This window comes from Balearica regulorum, chromosome 2 (genome assembly GCF_011004875.1).
Source record: "Balearica regulorum gibbericeps isolate bBalReg1 chromosome 2, bBalReg1.pri, whole genome shotgun sequence".
Lineage (NCBI taxonomy): Eukaryota > Metazoa > Chordata > Aves > Gruiformes > Gruidae > Balearica > Balearica regulorum.
The window spans coordinates 121709472-121734514 of NC_046185.1; the positions used below are offsets into that span (position 1 = coordinate 121709472).

Sequence of the window (25043 nt, forward strand, 5' to 3'; positions counted from 1 at the left end):
AGCAAGAACTAAGTGAGCAGCAGGGGGGTTGGAACTAGATGATCTTTAAGGTCCCTTCCAACCCAAACCATTCTATGATTTGTATGTTTTGTCTCAGTACCTAAACTCTTTTATAAACTTTTAATCTCACGAGCTCAAACTCGTTTAAAACCTTTTTTCCATAGAAATAGATTGGTCAAGCTGCAGTATTATTTTTACCATCTGTTAAAATGAGATCAGATCAAAGCAGGTTAATCCTTTGGCAGCGAAACTTCCCATTCCTAAGCTTCTCATTGTTTTATATTAATCCTTTCCCCTCTCCCATGTTGCTTTGTGGAAGAAAATAAAAGGACCTGATCCTGGGCCTACTGAAGGAATTCGCTAGACTTGGTCCTGCTTCACTGACATTAAAAGAAGTCTGGAAAGAACCAATTAGAGGCCAAATAACAAATTACATTGTCTAATTGTAAAAGCAAATATTTAGGATTTTTATAATGAGTACCTTGTGCATTTGTACTGGGATGCAACTACATCTGTGTAATGATCACAAGGATTTGGAGAGAGAAAGAAAGTGTGTGTCAGTTCGTTAAGACTTTTAACACATGTTAATTTATTTGTGTACCCAGTGGCCAAAGATTTTGGCAGCTTGCATTCTGGAACAGCCCAGCCAATAGCAAAGGAACAGCCACCTCAGATTTTTAGAGAGCGCTCAAACGTTCCTTATCTTTTTCTCTAAATTTCGACATAATCACAGTAGGTCTCCTTTGAGTAGTGACATTAGTGGGAGATGGATAAGCAGTTCTTGCAAGTCATGGGATTTAAGCTGTACTTCCAAGTGCAGAATTTGTGTCCTGTTATGTGTGATGTACCTCTCCTGAAAATGATAGTTATTCTTATCTGTCCTTTTATGAGCAAATCTTGAGGCTCTGTTCTTCTGAGAGTGCTCAAGTCTGCTTACAGTCTAACCTTAGCACCAACAATCTGACTTTCCTGGCAAAATTCACTGATACAAAACGGCTAAGAGCTTTACCAAGGTAGGGGAGTTTTTTTGATCGGGGGAAAAAGTGTTCATCCTTTTCTTTTTCAGCTGATCCTCCACCGTATATCGATGGTATTCGGATCAACAGTCCTCACTATCTGACCAAGATAAAGCTGACCTCTCCAGGGCCCCATACGTTTACCTTAGTGGTGTCCCAGTATGAGAAACAAAACACTATTCATTACACCATCAGGGTATGTAGTGTTGATTTCATAATGAATGTAAACAATTAAACTATAGAGTGTCCTTTATTTGTAAGTTTGATTTTAAAAAAGTGTACTTTGGATCGATATTGTTATTTTTGGGGAGGAAGGCTATGAATGATGGAGCAGAACCACTGGATGAAGTGCTTGATAATGTTCTCCACTGTAGGTAAGACAACACAGTCTCTGTGGTTTTAGTAATGAAATCAGCAGAAAAATACTTTTAATTCCTAGAGTTAAAAAAATCTGTGTACAGGCAGAGCATTGGATCTCTATGTATCCAAAATAAGCCTATTTTAGATCCCAGTTAAGATTTAAAGATTCTTCGACTTCTCTAAGTCATTGGATTCAGTATTTGGGGTTTTCTGTAACTGCTGAGTCATGTGATGATCAATGCTAGATGTCTGTCTTTGTCACTGAAAAAAGTAAAAGGCAGATTGATTCTATTTTGCTTTTTTTCATAAAAATTAAGTAAACTGAGTCTTGTTAGTCCCAGTACTATTCTGGATTTTGAGTTTCAGACAGGGTTTTCTCATGGGTAATATAGGCATATAGTGAACAAGTATCTAAAAATGATGTGTAGGCAATTCTGCTTTTTTTTTTTTTTTTACCATGTCATGATTTCATATGAAAAGTGTAAGATGAATGCATGACCAGCTGCTTCTTTTACTACACAGGTGTATTCCTTGTGCAAGTTCACCTTTTCCAAGATTCCTACACCTTATACCATTTCCAAACGGGTAAAGAAATATTTTCTTTTATGGGTCACTGGATAATAATTCTTGTTTGGCTTTTCCGTATTTGAGATGTACGAGGTTTTTAAATATATTTTTATACTACTGCCCAAAAATGCCAGCTTAGGCCATCTTCTAACAAATGAAGACTAAAGGTTAATCTAAGCATCATTAGCACAGGAGCAATCCTATACTCAAGTTACATATAATTTGCCAAATAATTAGCTGCATTGTTAGCGTAATTCATACCAATACAGAAGTCCTTGGGCTGGCTCACTCTGTCCACACTGCTCTGTACGGATGGTGGCTTAACTTTCACTGGCATTTGGTATCTAAGCTCCACCTCCATTGTGGAGTGCGTTACAGCTGTGCCATTGCAGATATACTGTAAAGCTTTTGTAGAATACACCAGCCTTTAGAATAACAACCTGTACTCTAACATGTAATTAATCTGCAGAGATCAGATTGTGCTAGTACTACTGCAGAGTAAAAACCCTGCAAGTGTTGCTCATTTTCCCTTGAGAGAATTGCATGATTTTCTTTGGAAAATTCTTGGCATGATGGGACAAAATCAGCAATGGCAAACCAACGGCACCAGTTGCAAGACGGTGACCAATGGAGTTAGGATGGCAATATCACAATACATTACTGTTCCTAAATTTTGCAAAGACATCTCAAAGGTCTGTAACCGTCGGGATAAGCTACTCGCACACCCTGAGAGTACAGCAGCAGGGGCAAGAGCAAAAAAACTTGACTGAAATTAAGTCAGAAGCCCAGGCAATTTTGGGACCAGCTGCTGTTCCTATTTCAGCTGTCAACATGAGCCGCAGTTACACCTTCAGCTGAAGTATAAATATAGCCAAGAGCTCACAGGATGAAGTAACTTGCATGTATTTTCATGTATTAGCAATTTTATCCTCAAGAAAGAGTAAGCCAGCAGCTGTTAATTTTCATCTCTGTACCTACCATGCATACCCTGGGGATCCCACTACAGGCAGAAATCTTCTGTCCAAAGAGTAACTACTTCAGGAAGAGAAAAACAAGGCTAGTTTGAGCCATAGTGGAAGTCTATTTTCTAGGATACTTGTGCCTGAAGCCAAGGATTACGTTACTTTGTGTGGTCAGGGGGGCATGTTGGCTTACAGCTAGGCTCTCTGGAGTTCAGGCAGTGTTTTGTACCAGCTGTTATTTCTGGAAGAGCCCCTTGAAGCTAGTCTGGGCTGGAGAACAGTAAGTGGCCAGAGAGATTCCTGGGAGTAGTGAGATAATTTGCTTGGTACTTCCAGAAACCATTGTCCCTTTCAGCTCTTAAAAACTGGGCTTAGTTTGGGGGAATGCTTTAAGAGGTCAAAAACTCATTGAAGGTGACCAGCCTGTTTGAGGCAGGACATCTGTTTTATGTTGTATTATGTTTCAAAAGAAAATTAACTATGTGGAAACCTCCTGTTAATTATTTGAAGATGTCTGTCTAGTAGTCAAATAAAAGGCATGTTCTGTCTATTCAAGGCTGGTTCTGTTTTTATGATTAAATACAAAAAGTTAGTTCTTGCGCTTAACGCTTATTTGGTGCTTGCTTAGCGGTCGTCACACTTAAAAACAAGCAGGTAACTAATTGGCAGTTTACCAGTAAAAGCAATTTCTGTTAGATAATCTTATACTGGAGTGGTCACCTCGGGAGCTCACCAAGCCCTAGGTGGGGAATCCTGGGACTAAGTGCAGCTGAAGCGGATAAAGCCTGGAAAGCTAACGGCACGCAGCAGCTTTAAGTTCCTGAGTAGTAGCATGGTGGGGGTAGAAATTCCCCCTTGCTTCCAAACTTGCCATGTTTGAGGTTTTTGGATACAGATTAAAGAAACTTAAATCACAGGAAAAAATGTTGCTCCTTGCTGCTTTGACAGAAAGGGGAGGGAAGTATCATGGGAGGAATGGATTTCGGCCATAAATTAGTGTGACTGCCTGGCATGTCTTACAAGTCTAACCTTTTAGTTTAATGACTAGCAGGAGGAACTTGCAAACAGATGGCCCGTTTCTCAAAGCATTTTTCCTCTTGCGTGTCTTTGTCCTTTGATTGAGGTGGGTGGAAGACTGCAGTGAAACTTTCTGAATACTTAACACAGTCTTTCACTTCCACTTCAAAAATTAGGAGAGATTACTAAAGACGGTGACCTCTAAAGTGAGAGGAGCCTCTAGTCGTGTTTGTGTGTATAAATAAGCAATACAAATCCTCAGAATGTAAAGTATTTTCTGTACTTCTGACTTCTTTCAGGTTAATGGACAGTGGAAAGGTCACAGTGCTGGAGGATGTGGAAATTTCAGAGACACCTACAAAAATAACCCCATTTATCAATTCCAGCTGGACAAGAATGGGCCGTTGCTAATCGAACTACGAGGACCAAGGTTTGTAGAGACTAAGCATGTATTGACACAGCGAGAGTATTATGTGCTAAAGATAAAGCTTTGTCAGTATCCTCCATGGGGAGAGTGGGATGCTCCGGAAGACAAGGTAGGGGAGGTAGCTCTGAGCACTATTTATGTCTCTGACTTCACATCAGCAGTGATTTAAACCTGAATGTTTGCTACTGAGGAAATCATTGACCTACAAGGAGAGCAGGAGCCTTCTTTCTCTTTAGTTTTGGGGTCTGAGCAGAACTAGGCCTTGCACAGAAGGGAAGATGGTACAAAGGACCTTTTCTTCTTCTTAATACTAATTACAATCATAATTCCTTTTCTTTTGGAGTAGAGCTAATATGCAGGATGCTGAACCCTTATAGGCTCTCAATTAACAGCCTAGGCAGTAGCTTCAGCTCTGGAAGTGCATTTACTCTGCCGCTAGCAGGCCAGAAGAAGCACCAGGTATCAGTGCCCTATAGAGTGGACCTCTGCAGGGCCTTGTTCCTTTGGTAGAATTCATTATCTTCCTCAAAGTAACAGTATCCAGTGCTTCTAAATAACGTCCCTGACATGCAGTCAAGTGTTTCTCTTTTGCAAAGCTGTACAGTGGGCTCCACAAAATGGCGGTACTTCTTTATCCACTCTCCCCTCTTTGAGGAAACTCCTTCTCTCATGAAATGAAGATGAGCGCAAAAGTGTGGCTACACTCTTCCCCTAATTAAATGGGTGTTTGTGTGCATTTTTGTCTGCGCTTGCACATGATATCTGGGTAGTTTGAATGACAGGGGCAGTGGTGTCTGTCACATGCGTTAACAGGTAGTAGACAAACTGTCCCAAGTTACAGCGCAACATGAGAAATTCTGCTGAGATTGCCGATGTTGATTCCTCTGACAGGGATCAGATCGCACCCTGGGATCTGTGCCATGTGGCACTGGAGTACGTCACCACAAGTTTTAACTACTCAAAGTCTGCTTAAACACAGAGGCAGACTTCTAGCTGGCATTTTCCATGGAGTCTAGTTCCAAACTTGAAATGTGTTCCATCTTCCTCCAACTTCTGTGTTCATGTCGTGATAGAGTTTGACTTAATGTTTCTATCACAAATGTGACAAAGCTTTTAGATGTCTTCCAGTTACACCATGTAGTTTCTAATAAATAGCCCTCTTCACGGTAATCCCAACGACCCAAACAACTAAAGTAATAGTCTGTCATGCCACTTGCAGGCAATACAGCGTTGGTTTTGAACTCGTCACAGTCTCAACAGTAGGAGATCCTGGTTCCCACAGCTTTCAGAAAAAGAGCAGCGGTGACTACAGGTAATACTCACTTAATGAAGGCTTAGGGGTTTGAAACATACTTCAGAGCTTAGTTCTAACAGGTGGTTTCTTTTATCATAGGTGTGGATTTTGCTACTTGGAAGTGGAGAACATATTTGCTGGAGTTTACAACATTATCCCCACCACATTCCTGCCTCAACAAGAGGGGCCTTTTTTCTTAGATTTTAATAGTACTACCCCTCTTAAGGTATCACAGCTGCAGTGAGGAGTTTAAGAAGGTGGTTTTGATCTGTCCTACAGTCCAAGAACAGGTGAATAACTTTTACTACACCTATGCATAAAAGAAAATTACATTCTAAGTTACAGCCAAAAGCATGGAATCACCAATTTGCCAGTTAATTGTGGGGTTTGCTGCTATGGTGGTGGAGTGAGTGCTGTTCAGCAGGCTTGGGAATAGGCTAAAACACTCATCTTCAAGTGAACTGGCAGAACTCACTTCATTGCAATTTTTCCGCACTTCAAATCAAAAGTTTAGTGAGTCAAGAGAAAAACTAACATTGAAAGTCTCGTCTCCCAAAATACAGAGTATATGGGTTTGAGATTTTATTCTTAAAAGAAGTAAACATATAAGAAAAAATACTCTTGTGTATTCTGCTTATTCAGTCTCAGGCCCAAATAGCTTTTACTCCATATTTGTGCATTGAACTAGTTCTCACATCTAAATGTAAATTTACTACTGCTAAGCATGTAGTATTCCAGACTAACGTGTGCAGCTTATCTAGAGTATGTACGTAAGAGTAAAGGAAAAGGAAGATTCTGGCTTCAGCTCTAAAAGAAAAACAATGGCTTGGCTCCTGTTACATGTACTTTGAGAGCTGTTATTTCTCACCTGTATGACTTTAGTACATAATGTTACTCTACGGCTTTCCTCCTACTCCCTGTAAGACCTTGCTTGATCCAGATCAGCAGTAGAAAGAGGAGGTTAGCCAGCAGTAGCGTACAGACCGTGCAGCACACCCTTCCTTTAGCAGGTGTGAAAGGTTTTCATCTAAAGGCGCGCTGTACCTGCTGGGGTAGTCTCAGTTGCTGGTGCCAGGAGCTGGGAACTACCCACCATCAGCATCCCAGCACAGAAATGTTTTATTCAGCCTGCAGGGGAAGGATCACTTAAACCTCTTCCCCTAATAAACCACTGCCGCAGGAAATGCGTATTGTACAAGACACCTTTTCTCTTCTAAGTTGAAACCAGTGAATGAGTTGAGCACTTAGCCAGTGTCGCCAACAGAAGTAGGGTCAGAGTTCTTCAGAAAATAGCGGCATTAGTGCAGAACGAGAGGGTTTTTTTAGAAGCCTACTATATGTGTTCTTCCTCTAGAAGATCTATGTACCTTGTATCTGAAGAGCATTAAAGATAACCAAGTTTTTAATTTAAATACTCACTGCCTCACTGATCTTAAAATGTAATATTTTTTGTCTTTTTACAAATGGCAGACCTAAAAGTCCACTATATTTGACAGTTCGGGGAGAGGGTGCTTTTAAAACAGCCAGAGGAAGTTCTTTGCCATTCAGGTTGGTCTGGCAGTTTTCCAAGCAAAAAGGTAGCATTTAAACCTTCTTTTAGAGCACAGGTGCCATTTGGTCACTGGGAGACTGAGCACATGTGCTACAGGAGCACTGAAAATGTTTGTGTGCTAAAATTATTCCCATAGAAATCTGTTATTAGCCCTCTCCAGAAAGTACAAGATCCTTTTGTTTCATTTCCTTCATCAGACAGCTGCTTAACAAATGTCTAGCTTTAGAAGGGCACTGAAACCACATGCCTTTCTGACTGCAGTTCTCTCAAAAACCATCTGGGCTAGGAAATTTGTGACAAGTTTGTCACAGTGTGACTTACCTTCTTTTTGCAGGGAAAGTTCTGATGATTATTGCAACAAATGAACAAAGGGAACAGCACTGGCACAAGCTGAGCGAAAAACCAGATTGGGTTCTTTGTGGTTATCCTTGGCTTGCGGAGTGTGTGCCAAGGACTGCTTCATCCTGACAAAATTAAAGTTTCATTCAGCTCCCATTTTCCCTACAAATTTGTGTTAAGTTTTTCACTCAGGCTAAACTAGAGGGGCAAGGGAGTCCTGCATTTATTTAACTTCATAGGTGATAAAAGTCTCGACCGAGCCTGTTTCTGACAGTACAAAAGGCAGATGCCAGAACTGCCACCTTTAAGTACAAAGTTCTTGCACGTCCTCGACTGTTTGGGATCAAGCTGGTATACGTGCCTGTAGTACAATCTGTTGTTGTTCTTCTGTAGTTGGGTTCTGGCCTGCAGGAAAGGGTTTTCTTTCTTCACCCCCACCCAGCACAAGCTAGCGCCAAGCTTAAGCTGGATGAAACAAGCACAGGGCTCAGCTTCCACGCTGTGCTAAACTAAAAGCAAGGAATATAATCCATTAAGGATATTGTTTCACTACTCATGTAAGCACTTATGATTTGCTTTGATATTTTCTGTCAAATATATACTTCTCTATTATTTTTTTTCCACAAATCTCAAAAAAATTACTGGTAAGTAAACTGATCCACAGATTTTAACACAGCCTCAGGCCGTTGTCTAGGTTAAGCTTTTCTTTCTCCTATCCCCTTTAGCAGCTCATATTGTCTGTCACATGGATCAAAAAATGCTGTAGAAAGCATGGCAGTGTTATGCAGCAAGACTTAGACAAAGTCTTTGCACGTGCAAAACTTGAAATAGCTGCACAACAGCTCAGCCTGTAGCAGAGGTACATGGGCCATATTACTTTACTTCCGGTTAGTCACACACCTTTTGACCCTTAAGCCTTCTCTGCCTGTAAACATGTGATTCAAGCTTTTAAAAATTAAAATACAAAGCCGCATAAAATGTACCAACAAGCATCCTGTACTCCTGAGTTGTCGCACACCGTACAGTTCTGAAGTAGTGCCAAGCTATGGAACGAGGTGGATAACTGACAGAAGGGAAGCCGGTTGCTCTGAGGTGCTTTAAGAGGATTTACACTTCCTTTGATTCACTAAGGGAAGACTACTACAAAGAAAGGATTTTTAATTCTCTGTCAGTGGTGCAGAGGGATAACTGGAGATGGCATCTTCATACATTTTGATGTTCTCCTTTCTTACACGCTGCAAAGATCTTTTCTCTGGTTTTTTGTTTGTTTGCTTGTGGTTTGTTTGTTGGTTTTTTTTTTAAATCCTACTTTAAAGCTCCATAATGCTGCTGTTTATAGCTCAGGGTGAGACACCTCCCAGACACACACTTTTCCCAGTTTGTTTTGTTCAGAAGACACAGGTTAGTCCTCGGTTAATCCGAACCATCGGTTCTCAAAGACTCAGTGAGTGGTAATACCATGGATGAACAACAGCTTCTGTCCCCCCTGCCCCATGGGTCTTGAGATTCCGTCCTACCTTCCTGAGGCAAGTTCTGTGGAACTATCTTGTACAGTAATTATGCACTTGATCACACAGTCCCAGCTATTTAGAATTAAGTTTGTGTACATACAGTAGAGGTTTTCATCATTTAGTCAAATAGGACATTTAAATTGTTTGGTAATACCAAAGAGAAGTAGAATTCCTAGGTTAACATTTGCTTCAGATGTTCTCACTTCAGGGCAGCCAAAGTGATGGCGTATACTTTGATACACCAGAGGCTTATTTTTATACCTATGAAGGCAGCTACCATCATGTTACACTTCAGAATGCATAAAGAGCTCCAACAGAAAAGGAACTGGAGAAAGCTTGTTCATTTGCCTGTACACCATAGTGATGTATGTTCATTTAAGTTTGTCATATTTACAATTACAGCTTTTATGAAGTTTAAAATAAAATGAGTTTTCCATTCATTTATTAGACGCACAGTTCCACCCATTTGCTTACACGCTCAAAGGGTGATTTACCTGCCAAGTCTGGGGGGTCACCAAAGGCAGGCGGCTGCAGCAAGCTCTCTAAACAAATCCTGCAGAAGCTTGGTGTTAGAGTTGGGGCGGGGAGGGGGCATCCACGCCCTTTCATGCTTCCTGATCAATGGTTTTACCCTGCTGGGAGCTGCACGCAATCGGGACAGACGCAGGGCAGAACACACAACTGTTGTTACAGCCTGCTGAACATAAAATTAATTTGTTGCCCAAGCACAGGCAGTTTGGGTTTCCAGTCAGAACTGGCAAGATGAGAGGAAATGTGATAGCAAGAGGTTGAAACAAACAAACAAAAAAAAAAACCAAAACCACCCCCCCAAAACATCACCAAAAAACACCCAGACAACCCAGGAAAATGTAATAGGAGTTGGCTGGCAAGTCAGCAAAAAGAAGATACTCAACCACAAATACCTCTGCTAATCTTTGTAACAAGTAATAGCGCAGACAACAGCTTAACTACAAGAGTGTAAGTAAAAACGTTGAATACAATGTGGTACTTCTGCACTGCTTTTCGTTTAATATTTAATACTGTCAGTCCCAGCTTTTCACCAAGTATTGGTCACATCGGAAGCTGGAACCACAGATTCCCTTCCTAAGCATGTATTGGGCTGGGAAATGCTAGCAATGGCAGAGTTCAGCCTTCAGGTCTTTGGAACGTGCCAACGTATAACTATTTAAAACTGTCACAGCCGAACAGCTATAATGCATTGAATCTAATTTTTGTGAAAGCGGGTTTCTTTACCTCAATTCTGCATGGCCTTACAGCACTTTCAGCAGCGTAAGTACAGAGGTGTTACGTTACACCATACCTCCCCTCTTTTCTGCATAGTAAGGGATTTGGGAAACTACTACAGCTCTGCTCTCGCGCAGTTCAGAATTAAAAATGAATGAGGTATGCAGGGAGTCAGGAAGCTGGAAGGAGGTAACAGTTGTCCACATACTGCAAAGGAATCGAATACCAAGGGGAGCAACACCGGGCTGGAGTATTTAAAGACTAAACTTGCCGCAGGAGAAGATTTGGTTCTCAGCGCTTGAGATAGAACCCGTAGCTTGTACAGACGCCGAATGAAATGTGGAAAACAAAAACGTTTACTGTAGTGTGAAGAATTTTACATTAACTTTGAGAATAGATACACAAGCTGTGGCAGGGACAAAATACAACAGGACTGCAAAACCATAGAATAGAAAATACTTTGGGGGCAATACTAAAATTCCCATCAAATTAACAATATAAACCGACATCTTAGATAAAATGGTGCTTTCAGAAATGCTTAGCCACCAAAACCAAAGAGTCCTAGGATTTTTACTACCACTTAGCATAATTACCAGACACTACTACTGCCTAACAGCTGCTGGCAAAACATGCCCGTGCCCTTTCTAGTTTTATTGAACCCTTCTCTAGGGCATACTAAAATCCCAAGTCCCTTTAACAGTTATAAAACCCCACACGGTACAACCTACGGAGAAGCTTAAGAACACATTGTCAATCTACACCGGCAGTTCCTTTTCTTCATGCATATTTCAAGGGCGAATCCCTTATCGTAACGGTCCTGAACACATCTATGACTCCCATTTTCGAGCAAAAAACCCCCCAAAACCCCAAAACACTTAAAGTGCTGAAAAATAATACTTCACTTCTCGGGAGGGGAAGGGCAAGGGGCCAGTCAACTCTTTTTGGTCACTGGAATCGCCCTCAGAGTCCAAGCCAGAGTCGGGAAGGTGGCTGGGATAGGGCCTACCACCGAGTGTTACCCTCCCGTTCGTCTGTCTCTCAAGACCAGTTTTTGTAGGCACAACTCATCTGTACCTTTCTGTGAGCACCAAGGGAAGAGTGAAGGCTTTTAGACCCTACACATGCAACAGCTTTCCCATATACAAAATATTTCTACAGTTTCAGCATAATACAGACAAATACAGATGTTTAAAGAATATGCCACTTATACTTGAGAGATCCACTGTATCTAAAGAGCGTTTCATTCTACAAAACTGAAGCCAAACCGCGCTCTGCAAATGTCTGGCTTGAATTTCAGACCCCCTACCGGCATGAATTTACACGGGAACATTACTAGTTATTGCTTCAGCCAGGCTGCTACAAAACAATTTACAAAGTCTGTGAAATACGAGCACAGCTTAAACATTTGATAACTTGTCCGGCCTACAAAGGATTTACTGAATAAAAACTTCAGCCCTCCACATCAATTAGACTTCTTTTAGTGCAGTTTTAAATTCTTAGAGTAAACGCTTAAGATTTGGCATATATTATTGGCACAATGTTCTTCAAACACTTAGAAGTTCATGTATAAATATTTATACTCCCATTAATCAGGACAGGGCACAAGAAGGACTCAGCCAATCTGGGCAGCTTTTCTGCCTGCGCATATTCCCTCTTTGATTTTCATGCACTGAAGGGAGAGCTGCTTCATTCGGTTATCCAAAGCCAGCCCCTCAGCAGAGCTGCTCCTGTTGCTGCTCCTATTCTTGTTCACTCTGTCGCTTGTCTTGTTCTCAGCCCCTTCTGCCCTATCCCCTGCAAAGAAAGGATTAAACTAGATGTTAAACCCGGATTTCATTCTGCAACTTAAGCTTCAAGTGGTGCCTCTGCAGCTTCCTTTGCCAAAGCACACCAAAAAAAAAAAAAAAATATATATATATATATATAGAAGCAGGAGCAAGATGCTTTAGCGAAACCGAAGTTGGCCTTCCAAGCTGCGCTCGTCTTGTGCACTGCATCAGCAAATTACACTGTAAACAGCCTGAGGTTGGAGTACACAAGAACAGTGGTAATCCTTTAGTCTGGATTTGTCAGCAAGGGCTGGCAGAGCCTGCAAGAGGTTCCCTTTGGCACCTTTTTTTTTTCCTGGGAAGCAGGATTTTCAGCAAGCAGGACAGTAATTTAAAAAAAAAGAAAAATTAAACTCAGATTTTCCTTAAAATAAACGTACCATCAGAATCCCACTGATCACTTATTTCACAAGAAACCTTGAACCCCTCCACTGAGAGAGAACTGGGGAACCTTCCCAGCCAGGAGAAGAATATTTAAAACATTTTAGATGTCATCGTTAACTGTGGGACGCAGGGCCTTCAAGAACTGCCTTCCCCAAGGACGCGGCCAGCAGGTCAGAGCTCCGTGAGCTGGCGATACGCCTAGGGGAGCTGAGAAGGTTTTCCTGCTCCCTTTATAAAGCTGAAAAACATTGGCCCAGGGCGTATCCAGCTGCGCGTACCTCTTTCAGCTTCACACTCGGGGGAGGATGCCCCGCTGCATTCGCTTCGGGGGCCAAGGACAGGAAAGATCATCCCGAACTCTGAGAGGGATACGGGGCTGGGCAGATCCAGGCTTCCGGGTCGCGTCGCAGGAGGAAACTGAGCGGGCACCTCACAGGGACTTGTAGGACCAGAGCTGAAGCTGGACACCGACTGAGTTTCCGAATCTTCTTCGGATACGAAGCTGCTGCCGTTGTCATCCTCAAACACTTCTGAAGCCACTGCAATGTTCAAAGAATATTCCAGTCAGCAAACCTACCCCCCTCCTGCACCTTTGCGGGCAACAGCAGTTTCTCGTGTTTGCGTCTCCCATTCACGCACGGCCTGCTAACCCACAGGCTGCTGCTTCTCAGACCCTGCACCCTTCGCAAAGCCTTACCCCCGCATTTCACACACGGATCGCGAAGGCCTGATTCTGCTTTGAGGAACAGCACACCTGCCAGCCATGCTGTGCAAGACCAGCTCTACACCAGCTACTGCTCCTCGTGCCAAGGTGCGCTTGGATTTTTACTGTCCCTGCTGCCCAGCCGGCGTTGTTCACTTGTGCTCTTCGGTACGTATCTTGGGCCAGGGTTTAGTCCCCTGTGCCTGCCTCAGCCAGCACCATCTTGATCCCAGCACAGACTCCTGGTTAAGTCACTAATTAGAAAGATGTAACTCCAGGGGCAGATCGCTTCCAACTTATCTTCCCACTGGTTAAAACCCAGCATGAACTCCCAAGATCTCTTTTTGGATGAGGATCACCAAGCAACACCAAATTCAGAACTAAGTCCCACCCACATTCTCCCTGCTCAAGTTTGCTCAGATCTGAATTCTAATTAAAGCAAACCAGCTTCAAACTGTCTGGCTAGAATAAACTGCTGTCTCTTCGTTAGCAACAGAGGAGGAATCCATTAAAAACGGTTCCGTTTTGTGCAACATAGGGGTGTATAGATTTTGCTACAATTCAACATTTTTCAATCTTGGCTCATTGCGGGATGGGGACTTATGAACCAAAGACTTCTGCACACAAGTAGACCCGCTGGGATCAGAACGTTTTTTTACATGCATCAGCCTTTACCCAACAAAAGCATGCACTGGAATCATGCTGGTCTGAAGAAGTCCCACGAACAGCAAGACATTTACAGCGACCTGAGGTTATCTTCGATTACGCCTCCTTGCGATTCCTGCCATTGTTAGAGGGGCTCAGAACCGCCTTGAAAGAGCGGCAGGACCAAAGCAGCAGTGTTAACAAAATGGCTCAAAGGAGAAGTTTCAAAGTAGTTGTTCTGTTACCTGGCAGCCTGGGGCTCACAGGCACCGCTCGGACGCAAAGGGTGCCAGAGGCAGCTACGTCATGGCTACTGCAGAGGTGTTCAGCCTCTTTCTGCTGGATCTGCAGATTGCAGAACTGCACTTACACATTGCGGAATTGACCGAAAAGGCTTCAAACAAAGTGGATAACAGCATTATCCACCTTCCTGAGCCCCCTCCAGGGCACTTTGTGCTCAGAGACAGTTTGTTGTGGTTTGGGTTTTGTTTTTTAATGATGTCAAATGCAAGACCGCAGAGTGGCCTGTCTTCTCACTTGCTGTGTTTTACCAATGTATCGTGAGCAATACAGACACCTTCACAGGGGGTGAAAGCAAAAAAAAAAAAAAAAAAAAAAAAAAAAAGGTTGGGCAAAAAAGATGTTTCCAATTACAGGAGTCCTCCTCTTGGCAAGAAGCACTGACATCAGCCAGTCTGCAACAAGTGCAACTAAAACTGTAGCTTATTTATCACCATCTACACTTACTATAGCACACAGGAGCATCTGCTAGGGCCAAGAAACTCCTGCTGAGGAGGTGTTTTACTCAACTCCAGCAGACAAAAATCAAGGTATAAAAGGGTCTTGGTGGAACCTTCCCCACATTACAATGCACGAGAGCTTAATCTGTCGAGGCTATTTTGGTTATTACGTCTGGCAGGCTGCTAGTCCTGCCCTGTCGTAACCCAGTTCTGCACTGGCACTAGATGCAACCTGGAGTCCTTCCACCTATGTCAGGCTGTGCAATTCAAAGCGAGGGATGAGCCCGTGCTGGCAGTCCTTGCCCCCAGCCTCAGCAGTGGCCAGGAGGGCTAGCAACTGGTTGCTCTGAATTAACTTTCTTGGCTCTTTCTGGCCCCTACATACCAGGTACCTGAACTCCTTCAGCACAAGAAAACCCTCAACTCAGTTACACCTATGGCTCTTGGGAGGCCTTCTGCGCAAGGAGGGGGACTTGTGGGTGTCCAAAGAGGCAATCCCTGCCTGACTCAGAAAGGCTCAGCCTTGGGACTTCAGGGTGGCAGAAGACATACAGCCATACCAAAACCCCACTGCATCAGCTGGCCCAGGCACCACACTCGCCTGCTGTGGCAACTCAGGTCCCAGCTGCACAGTCCTGAGAGCGCTCCAGCACATCACGCGAAAACTCCTGCCACTGCAGAGGACGGAGGCCAGCCCAGGGCTGCCTCCCAGCTCCCACGGCACAGACGGGCTGTGCCATGGACTACAAGGGCCTCAGCACCTGTGTGCACCAGCTCTACAAGGGAACTGCACGTTCAGCCTTTGGGCATCGGGGTTGTGTAATCATGAACTCATGCAATCCTGAGCTAGACTTTTCCCTGCAGAAATGGAGCTGAAATATAAACATAACTGGGATTTGTGGGACTGGGCAGCAAAAAAAAACAAAAAAAAAAACCAAAAAAAAAAGACTTTCTGCATCAAGAAGGGGAGAAAGGGTCCAGGAGGGGGGAAAAAGCAGGTCACATGCAACGCCCATCTATCCACTTTCACCCAGAGCCAGGACAAAAGCAAACTCACAATACAACAGACCGTTCCAGTCTTTGAAACCCATGGTCCCCATGTGCCACCAGAAAGCAGAGGTTACCCAGGCTTAGAGCTTGCTTGGTGGTTGCTGCTGTCACCCAAGAGAAATGTCTCTCATACAGAGCCTCTCGGTACACTGCATTAGCATATTGCTGCTGCTTCGCTTCCCTTGTTCGCAGCACGCATGCTCTGCTGAAATCACATACTGGCAAAAGATCCCGCAGTGCAAAGGAGCCTATCCCTACACCCCTTCTGTGCGAGCAGCACGCCTTTCTCTACTGCTGTAGCTGCAAATTTAGTCCCTCTGCCACAGACCCAGCCCCGCAAGACAAGCGCTTGATCCAAAAGGTCTGTTTCCAAAGTGCACTGCCACCTCAGTAACCTGCTGAATGACCTGAAACAGCCTGCGACCACCCCAGGCAAGTCACAGACAGCAGCAGCACCAGCTTAAAAAAATTAGAAGCATGCTTTGCAGTGTATTAATTTTGTTCCTTTCATACAGCACTGTACCAAAAGCAACAGTGATGCTAAGGGAACAGCTGATGTACTTCAAATCCTTTCCCCTTGAAAACTGGCTATTAAAGAATACAATCAACTCCTGTAATAATGAGGAGCGTAACAAGGTAGCCACAGTCCCACAACAGCCAGCAATTTTCAAACGGCAGAACATGCAGAGCGACCTTCATCTCAGCATTTCTTACGATGCCCATGGATCGTAGGCACAGCGGCACTCTGTACTCACTGGAGACGGTGTCCGACTCCGGTTTACTTGCTGACAGGTCTTCCACAGAGGTATTGCTCCCTTCAGCACCCACACCACATCCTCGGGGCCCCATGGCAGTGGACCGTCTCCTCTCGTGAATCTCATCTGAGATCATCTCCAGGTTTTTCAAGGCAGTCTTATACTCTCCCTTTGCCAGGGCCAGTTTTGCCTGCAGGTCATCCACTGTTTTCTTCAGTTGCTAACAAGGAATACAGGTATTAGATGTGCTTTCATTACAAATGACGCATAGTACACACTTCTCCCTGTCCACGCGACGTGGCTCTGCAGAGGCAAGCTAGCATAAACCAGGGTTGGTATCTAGGTGATGGGAGAGTCCATCCTTCAAGAGCACCCAAGCACAAGCAGTGGCACTTGTGAAGGAGACAGCAGCCAGGCAAACCACAGGAGCCCTTGGCTGCGACTGCCCCTGGGGTCCGGAGCAGGGGTCCCCCCATTAACACGCAGGATATCTCGTTAAGAGGAACACAGCTCTCAACAGCACATTGCTGCTTATCCGTCAACCACCCCTAAGGGTTTGCTGGCAGCCCCTGCTTGCAGGGCACAGCATGGCTGTGGGTTGTCCCTAAAGGGCCTAAGCCCAGCTCTCCGAGCACCAAACCCATCACTTCTCGGTCACTTAAACCTGCAGACTAGAAAGCAGCAAGCCTCAAGCCCTGACAGCTGGAATACAGCAGTTTCCGTGTCCCCAGGCACAAACTCAGCTCTACAGCAAGGGCAAAAGTGTTGTACACCATCTCCCAAAGGTAAAACACTGCTTGTGTATCTGTAGCTGTCTCAACTCTGTTTTATATTGTACATTAAAAGCAATCTGTGCTGTCTTTTGTATTTTTTATATATTTTTTTTTTATTTTTTTTTTTATTTTTTTACACAATCACCCTGCTTCAGGAAGGCACTGAGCAGCTGTCACAGAGAAGCAACAGCCCTCCAAACCATGGGCCTTTGGCCATGGAGAAAAGGGGATTTCTCAAAAGATGCCTCTAGCAAAAGAGGATTATTGGGCTGGCACCCAGTCCAGGATGGGCAAGGGTTCAGCTCCATGCAGCAGCAGCTGCTGACCACAGCTACGCAACCAGGCAAGACAGAGGAGCAGAGGGCAGCCCAAGCCTGGATCCTGGCAAGCAAAAGGTACACGCCAGAGTCTCCGAGGCTTACAAAGAGCTGGTGTATCTCAGGCATCCCAGGGAAGGGCTCACAATAAAGGTGTGGAACATACCTTGCACCCCAGGCAAGGAACAGGAATCTTCTAGCTAAGCTTCTGCTGACCTAGCACCCCGCTGGAGCCTTGCTCCACCTGCAGCCATTGGTGCAAGGCAACGTGCTCCACTTAGACCCTGCGCGCATCCCTCACACCTACAGCACCAGCCACTACCCTTCAGCTCAGAGGAGCCGGGCTCCCAGGTTTTGGGGGCCACATGCAGCAAAAGTCACTCAAATAGAAAGAGCGATTCTTGCATTTGAATTTTTTAGTGCAACTTTGCTCTCCCACCCCTGGGAGCTCCAAGACTAAGGGCTGTAATAGCAGGGATTACCATCTCAGGCACAACTGCCATGCCCACCCCGGGACCACTGTGCCCTGCAAGGCATGCGCTGTGCCCAAGCACTGGCTGGACATCATTGCACCACACAGAGTGCAGCGCAGAGATGCCAAGAAAAGCCCCAGCAGCCTATCCAGCCAAACTCAAAATCAGAAATTCACATCTGTGTGGTGTTTGAGTACTACAAGTAGGTTACTTGTTCTGTTAATTGACCCAATCAGTGAACAGAAAACAGCACCCTAAGCACAGTTGAATAGCCTGATGCTTAAAACATAGGGGGGGGGAAAGCAACAAACAAACCCCAGAGACTTCAAACTAGAAGAACTAAAGATGGTCAAATTGTATTTGTTTGGTTCTGGCAGTAAGCAGCAGGACTCGAACACTCTTATTTCACACAAGGAAACAAAGCCTCTCTGTGTCTTTTATCTTTAAAATGTGCTTAGCAAATTGCTCAAGAGGTTTTCAATTGAATTGGTTTTGTACAGAAACGCAACACAGTTGTCGGAGCATTTTAGATGTAATTTCAGTATTTACTGTAAGCAATAAAGAGTTTCAGATGGATCTGAATTACATACATACCTCTAGCTGGACATAGTACTTTGCCTTGAGTTCAAAATAAGGTCTGTGGAAAAACAAAGAACAATTGTTTACAATCACTGGGACTGAATGCAGAGTACTGGAGTGGGAGTTGCTCTCTCCGTAGCATTAACATAGCTATTTGGTGTTTCACTGTAATCCCGAGAGACTACTGTCTAGATGATAGAACACCTACATGTGCTCTCAATGTCTCTTTTCCCCTCTAATATATCTATTTCTCATGGGTCTTTTGACCTAAATACAAATTGCAAAATTCCAGTTTTTGGAGTTGACAGCATAATTCCTTCAGGCATAGGTATCCTCTCTGTATCCGTCTAATTTTTGAGCCCACGGCACATGTAAATTCCCCACAGAAGGTGAACCTCAGAATTCCCCACGTTCAGCTTCCCTCCTGATGCACGGCTCTCCAACAGTTTGCTGGGACACAGAGGACAGTGTCACACCCCGTCTGTTTCCCACTACGGACAACAAAACTTGCTTATAAGGTTGCAGGAGGACAGGTGCATAAGCGGTGCAGTACAAAGCCTAGAAACCACGTTGCAGCTTTGAAGTTTTGAAGCCCACAAGCCAATATAATCTGATATAACAGTGGGCAGCAAAAAAAAAAAAATTTTTAGCAGGGCTCACTGCCCTCTTCATCTCTCAGAAGCTCTCCTGGAAAGTATGGGAGAGATAAACAATTAGATATTTTATATGAAATAGAATGTTAACTACCCTATATTTCTACCCTCACAGCAAGCCTCTTCTACGTTTTTAATCAACCCCCATTCCGTCACTAGGAGCGCAGAGCCAAGTCTGTGATGTTTCCAGCGACACTGATCCACTCAGACTGCACCTCTGCCTTTCCTCACAGGGACATAGCCCTGCCAAAGTCTACACAGATGGACCTGCCAGGCATGGTAAAACACCACAGTTGGGAGTCTGGATCCAACAGTTAAAGAACTCCTGTAGCTATAGCCCAAAGCAATGGGAGGGCAGAGACACTGACAAAACGGTGTTGCAGGGAAAACAGTGAAACCCAGTCACCTCAAACGACCCAATTCTCTGCCTTTCTTACCCCAGTGCCAACTGGGAGGGAACAACCAGGCTTGAAACCTAACCTCCCATCACGTTCCACAAACCTAGGTGAAAGTGCCCTGTCTATCAGCAAACAAGCACGTGTGTTTGTGGTGTGAAAAAAATATATATGCACGCACACGTATGTGTATATGCATGTGTGTAAACACAAATACATATACATGCACATATGAGCAGGCACGCCTACAGGTAACAGGCAAGAAAGATGCCACCTAAGCCAGGAACAGGGTAGCACCAGCCTGACACGTAGGAGCTCAAACGTAAGCACTTTTCCTCACTCATCGCTAACACTCAGCCAGGCATCTGACACCAGCAGAAAGCAATGCACTGGCAGGGTGGGGACTCGCATCTCCTCGGGTCACTTCATGCTCTTACATCCACAACCCTGTGACTACTGAAACCTGGTCTATGACACAGCAGGGCTGGCGAATCGTTCACTGATGCAACTGGTGTCCTACATCATCAGTTGTCTAAATCCATGACGTTGCATAGTCAAGCAAAGTGCTTTTTAAGTAGATGACAGGAAGAGTGAAAGGCACTTTGCCCAAGTCACTGGAGCAGAAAGTGACTTCCAAAAACCAGCTAACGCAGGCAAGTTCACTATCCTACAGCTCAGAGGCACAGAGCCAGAAGATCTGGCAACTGTTAAGAACATGCAGGCGTATACACATCCACAGCTTACAAGCAAGTAAGCACCCAGAAACAAAATTAAAAGCAAAACCAAACCAAAATAATCCAATAATCATCCGCTGATCAACTTTACACAGCAAATCAGTTAAATTACTTTCCTCCAGGCTGTGCCAGTCTTACTTTCAAACAGTAATTCTTTAAGCACCTTAATCCAGACTGACAGGAGGACCAAACCCAAATAATTTTTTGCACGGAAAAGAGCAACTCATTCAGCATGTCTGCCCACAAGTTTATGGAGAGAGAGGATGGACAACACGGGCCCAAACATTACAGCCAACCCTCCCGCACCACCCAGGGAGAATGGCAGAGCACTTCCTGAAAGAGCAGCTAGTAGCCAGTTATACTCTACAATACAAGCAGCCACAAATTCAGCAGCCTCATTTCCCAGTTTTCGGTAGCCACTTGACAGCACTGATATTTTCAGCTCAGTTTCCATTTTCCTTTACGTGAAAATTGCAATGCTGATAGACGACTGACCTTTCCAACATCCCCATGTAGTATGACTTCAAAAACATCCACGATATGCCTGTTTGTGCCATCGGGCATCTTCCGCTTGAATACTAGGTTAGAATCAGCATTTCTGTACACCCCTTATTAAAGGATCTCCAAAACACCCTACCAAGGTGGTTCATGCTACAGTCAGCCCTAGCTGTGAGACAAAGAAATATGTTGGGATCCCTCCACACGAGCAAAAACCAGCTTGTCCTGAGGAGCATGACCCAAGACAACACCCCCACGAGGGCAGTTTCAGCAATGAAATGAAGACTCAGAAGGCAAATCGCACGAGAGGCAGCTGGGGCATCAGGCTCAGCACCATCGTTCTTATAAAAAGGTATGTAGGACCCCACTGACAACTTATCAGGGTCTTTATTTTAAATCTTACTGTAAGGAAGGAAGTCCTAACAGCAAAACCACTCCTCAGATATTGCTTTTATCCAGAGGAATCTGTCATTTAGTGATCTGTTTTTCACAGTCCCTGTGCAGTGCTAGACAAACAGCAGCTCATTCTACAAAGCCATGCTGCTACAGTGTTTCAGCAAACATGCTTGAATCTTCCTTGAGAAGTGCTAATCCTTTCTTGAATTGAACAAACACCAATCAAAATAGATTTTTAGTTGAACGATTTCACCAAAAAGTCATTTTTAGATGGAGGGATTAAAAGCTAAATACAGCAAGCAGATTGTTTAGATAAGCTACAGTCTGGAAATATAAAGAAAATGACTGCGAAATATAAAGAGGATTAAGAATTGATTGTAAACAGGGCCAAAATTTTAAAACAAGTTCTGAGCAAAAAGCTGTTTCGCTTCTCCGCAACAGCAAAACTGCAACCAAATGCAGACACATTTATTAACAGCGCTTGCTGCTTAGCTATGCTCTCTGAAGTGCATTTCCTTCCCCAAGAACAGCTCTTGCAGTTTTGCTACAGCAGCATTGGGAAGTACACAAGTCTGATGTACAGCATGCTGCACTGATGCAGTCTCACACCTTTCAGGTTTCTGTCACTTGCTTTGTTGCTCTCCTCACTAAAAATAAGAACTAAACTGCAAACGGTCCTAAGCTGCAAAACCTCTACGCACAGACCTCTGCAGCTCTGTAGCAAGCATTTATGTGAATCCATGACCCTGTTTCTCAAGTCACGCGCCACCAAAGGGTTCAATGCACAAGAATATGCCCAGAAAAGGTTTCTTATCTCACTTAGTTCACCAGTCTATCAAGTCAGGTGCTTTAGAAGACACAAATGCAAGGACAAATAGCGGGTACCAGTTGTGCTGTGAGGCTGCTGCATGCAAACAGGAGCCCAAAGAGGGAGGTACAAAATGCAGCATACTTTCACAAGTTGGAAAAACCCCACAGAATAAGTATTTCCCCCAAAGAGATTTCACCACCAAACTCATCTCCAAATGTAAAACATACTTTGACTTATTGATGGCCCTTTTCAGCTTCTTCTCCAGTTGTTTCATCCTTCCCATGGCAGCGTTGTATTTGGCTGCAGTCTCCTTGTGAACCAACTCACTTCTTGTTTTGGTCTGTTCTGCCTCCATGACCTTCAAGAGGGAAAAAACAGGTTGAGTGGCAAGACATAATGATTCGTTTCTTACTATTTTAATTAACAGCATCTTCATAACCTCTCCAATCAGCTCATGTCAGGAAAGCGAGGGTATAGAAAAAATTACTTTCAATGAACCTACTTAAGTCTTTTCTGAAAGGAGCAGCAATATGTCAGATTTGCAAACACAAGCTAGCAAATACTTCAAGCAATCATTTCTTCAAAGTTTTACAAACAAATGCTCACTGCCTTGGTATTGTACAGCAACTGGGAGTCTACAAAAGCAACAGGTAAAGTAAACGTCCCTCCATTAGCTGCTCTGCTGGTATCCCCTAGTCAGGCTTTCCCAGTAGTTCTATCCAGGGTACTTTTATTGTGCAAATTTCAGGTGTCAGAGGTGTATGTCAGAAAATTTGTTTTCTTTAATTTGCTAGCAGTCAAGATCCAGATAGGGGGATAACCAATTTGTTTAAAGTAAGAAAAGCGGTGACACCTCCCCACTTGTCTGGCAATGAGGAGAAAGCAGGCAGTTTTAAGGCTCCCTCTTTTGCAGCTGTAAAGGTATCCAACACAAAAAAATGGCAGGACTTGATTTTCTCCAGTACTGGATTTGGAAATGTCTCAGCTGTGAATCAGCTGCTCCACAACTTCAAGCAAATTTGCTTCAGCTGGCTCCCACCACCAGAACATGCATCTGAGCTCTCAGATCCAGAAAGAATAGTCAATATACCTTATTTTAAATAACCTCACCCACGAAGCTCTAATTTCTTGAAATTATCTTAGCCCTCAGGCTGAACTGAACAGGGAAAAGAGCACGGTCAACACTGACTTGCTTGGAGTGCTGGTCCTCTCAGGAAAACTGTGGTGTTGTCCTTTCTGATGCCTAAATGAAAGCATGATCCTGCTATATTCCACAGCTGAACTGCATCAGCATCAACCAGAAGCTCTTGCTACTAGTACTGGAGGCCACATTTTGCTCGTCTGCACATACCACTTATTATTAAACAAAGAGGTTGCTACAGAACTTTAAACTATGGGAAAGAAACGTTTCCTGAGGGTCTTCTGATTAGATATAAAATAATACACTCCAGCACCCTTCAACTATTTTATATATAAATAAAGCATCCATTTTTGAAGAAAGGTAAAAAAAAAAAAAAAAAAATCTATCAGATTCGTAACAGGCTCTCTCCTGCATCCTGAAAACAAGCTGCAGCCTCTTATCTTGAACAACTGTTCGAAACCTACGTTGATGCAATGACTTTCCCTAGTGAAATATGTCAGACAAGGCTGATTTTACTGTGGAAGTGTCTTAAAATGCAGTCTCCAAAGACTGCACAGAAGCTGGTTTGCCTTCTTTGTAGTGTGGCAAGGAAACTGCAATTTTAAAAATGCTGGAAGCTACAAAATAATAGAGCGGCTGGAATTTGCCAGTGCTCAGTTAAATGTCAAACCCTTGCATCCATTCCTGGGGCAAAATTAGCATCAACTTTGATATCTGGGATGAACCACATGATAAGTATTACCAGCATCAGGGTCATAAAGCAGGTTAGGTGTCACTATCACGTTGATTTTGCACATCTTTCACATTAAACATCACAGAAATGCTGAAACCTGCAGAACTGGGATTTGAGGATGACGGCTCGTAAAATCTGACAAAACATGGAATTTTTTTGCCAGCCATATATACCAATGTTCATTACTCTTTCCAGAAAGAGGAGGTTGTATACTTCATCCTTTTGAGAAATCAGTGATGTAAGGAAAACCATCTCCCCACATTCCCTTGTTTTCCTATGGGCATTCTGTCATCATGCTCAACACTTCCCACACAAGTCTGCGGAGAGGCCAGAGGCAGCCTGTCCCCTTCCCCCAGGACTGCAGCTCAAGGTGCATGCCTGAGGCTGAGGACAATACCTGGAAGATTGTGAGGTATCTCTGTGGAGATCCATCACCTGCCAAGATGCATGTAAACATTTCATTCAGACAAGAAGAAACAAAAAGATCATCCACTCCTCCACAAAAGCTAAGCGGCCTTTAAATAACAGAGAAGCTGTCCATCGGGGCTGGTGGACAGAAAGAGACTGCAAACCACGCTGCCACCTCTCCATCTGGGAGGTTCAATGTAAAACCAGCTAGGGAAACATCTCACCTTTTCAAAAGTTCTTAGAAGATGACCAACAAAGCTTGTGTTGAAAAGAAGTGCTTTTTATCAGACCTAATAATATGGTTTACACTGTCTTATATGGACTTGTAAACAAGCTTTTGGTCACAGTTGCCAAATAGGCTGTTTTGTCTAATAAAAGTCACTGTGCTTCTACCACCAACCTTGCCTTGCTGATGCTCCTAAGCTATCACAGATGCAACAGCATCACTTAGAAAAAGGTAGAGATAAAAGTCAGGGTGACACCTCTTCAGATGAAGATCGCTCAAGACACGCCTCTCCTCCTTACACGGTACCTGCCATTCATACCCTTGGGGCGAGCAGGGGACTTAATTTTACACAAAAACATCCAGAGTAGGTGAACTTCTAGGATGTCCACACATTCACTGGACATTTCTGTAGCCCACACCTGTCCTGAATTACTAGATCACCTATTCCAGGCATAACTCATTCTTCCAGGCAGCACAGGCTACAAGATACAACTACTGGAAAACAAAACA

The 25043-nt window shown here is 43.9% G+C and overlaps 2 protein-coding genes across 7 annotated transcripts in view; one reads left to right on the forward strand and one right to left on the reverse strand.

The window, feature by feature from the left end:
- CAPN7 (calpain 7) overlaps positions 1 to 9485 on the forward strand; it is a 35500-nt gene extending 26015 nt beyond the window's left edge. For 3 of the 5 annotated variants that reach the window (XM_075745677.1, XM_075745679.1, XM_075745680.1), the window contains 5 exons: positions 1067 to 1212; positions 1899 to 1961; positions 4222 to 4352; positions 5569 to 5661; positions 5743 to 9485. In XM_075745677.1, coding sequence (XP_075601792.1) covers positions 1067 to 1212; positions 1899 to 1961; positions 4222 to 4352; positions 5569 to 5661; positions 5743 to 5887 — 578 coding nt within the window. In that variant the 3' untranslated portion in view covers positions 5888 to 9485. The remainder of the gene's footprint in view (positions 1 to 1066; positions 1213 to 1898; positions 1962 to 4221; positions 4353 to 5568; positions 5662 to 5742) is intronic. The other 2 variants (XM_075745678.1, XM_075745682.1) reach the window with 2 other exon arrangements.
- Positions 9486 to 10623: 1138 nt separating this feature from the next.
- Positions 10624 to 25043, reverse strand: part of SH3BP5 (SH3 domain binding protein 5) — a 52429-nt gene continuing 38009 nt past the window's right edge. For both annotated transcript variants that reach the window (XM_075745683.1, XM_075745684.1), the window contains exons 5-9: positions 22253 to 22383; positions 18554 to 18596; positions 16397 to 16616; positions 12782 to 13042; positions 10624 to 12084 (exon numbers count right to left, since the gene is read on the reverse strand). In XM_075745683.1, the coding sequence (XP_075601798.1) occupies positions 11903 to 12084; positions 12782 to 13042; positions 16397 to 16616; positions 18554 to 18596; positions 22253 to 22383 (837 nt within the window). In that variant the 3' untranslated portion in view covers positions 10624 to 11902. The remainder of the gene's footprint in view (positions 12085 to 12781; positions 13043 to 16396; positions 16617 to 18553; positions 18597 to 22252; positions 22384 to 25043) is intronic.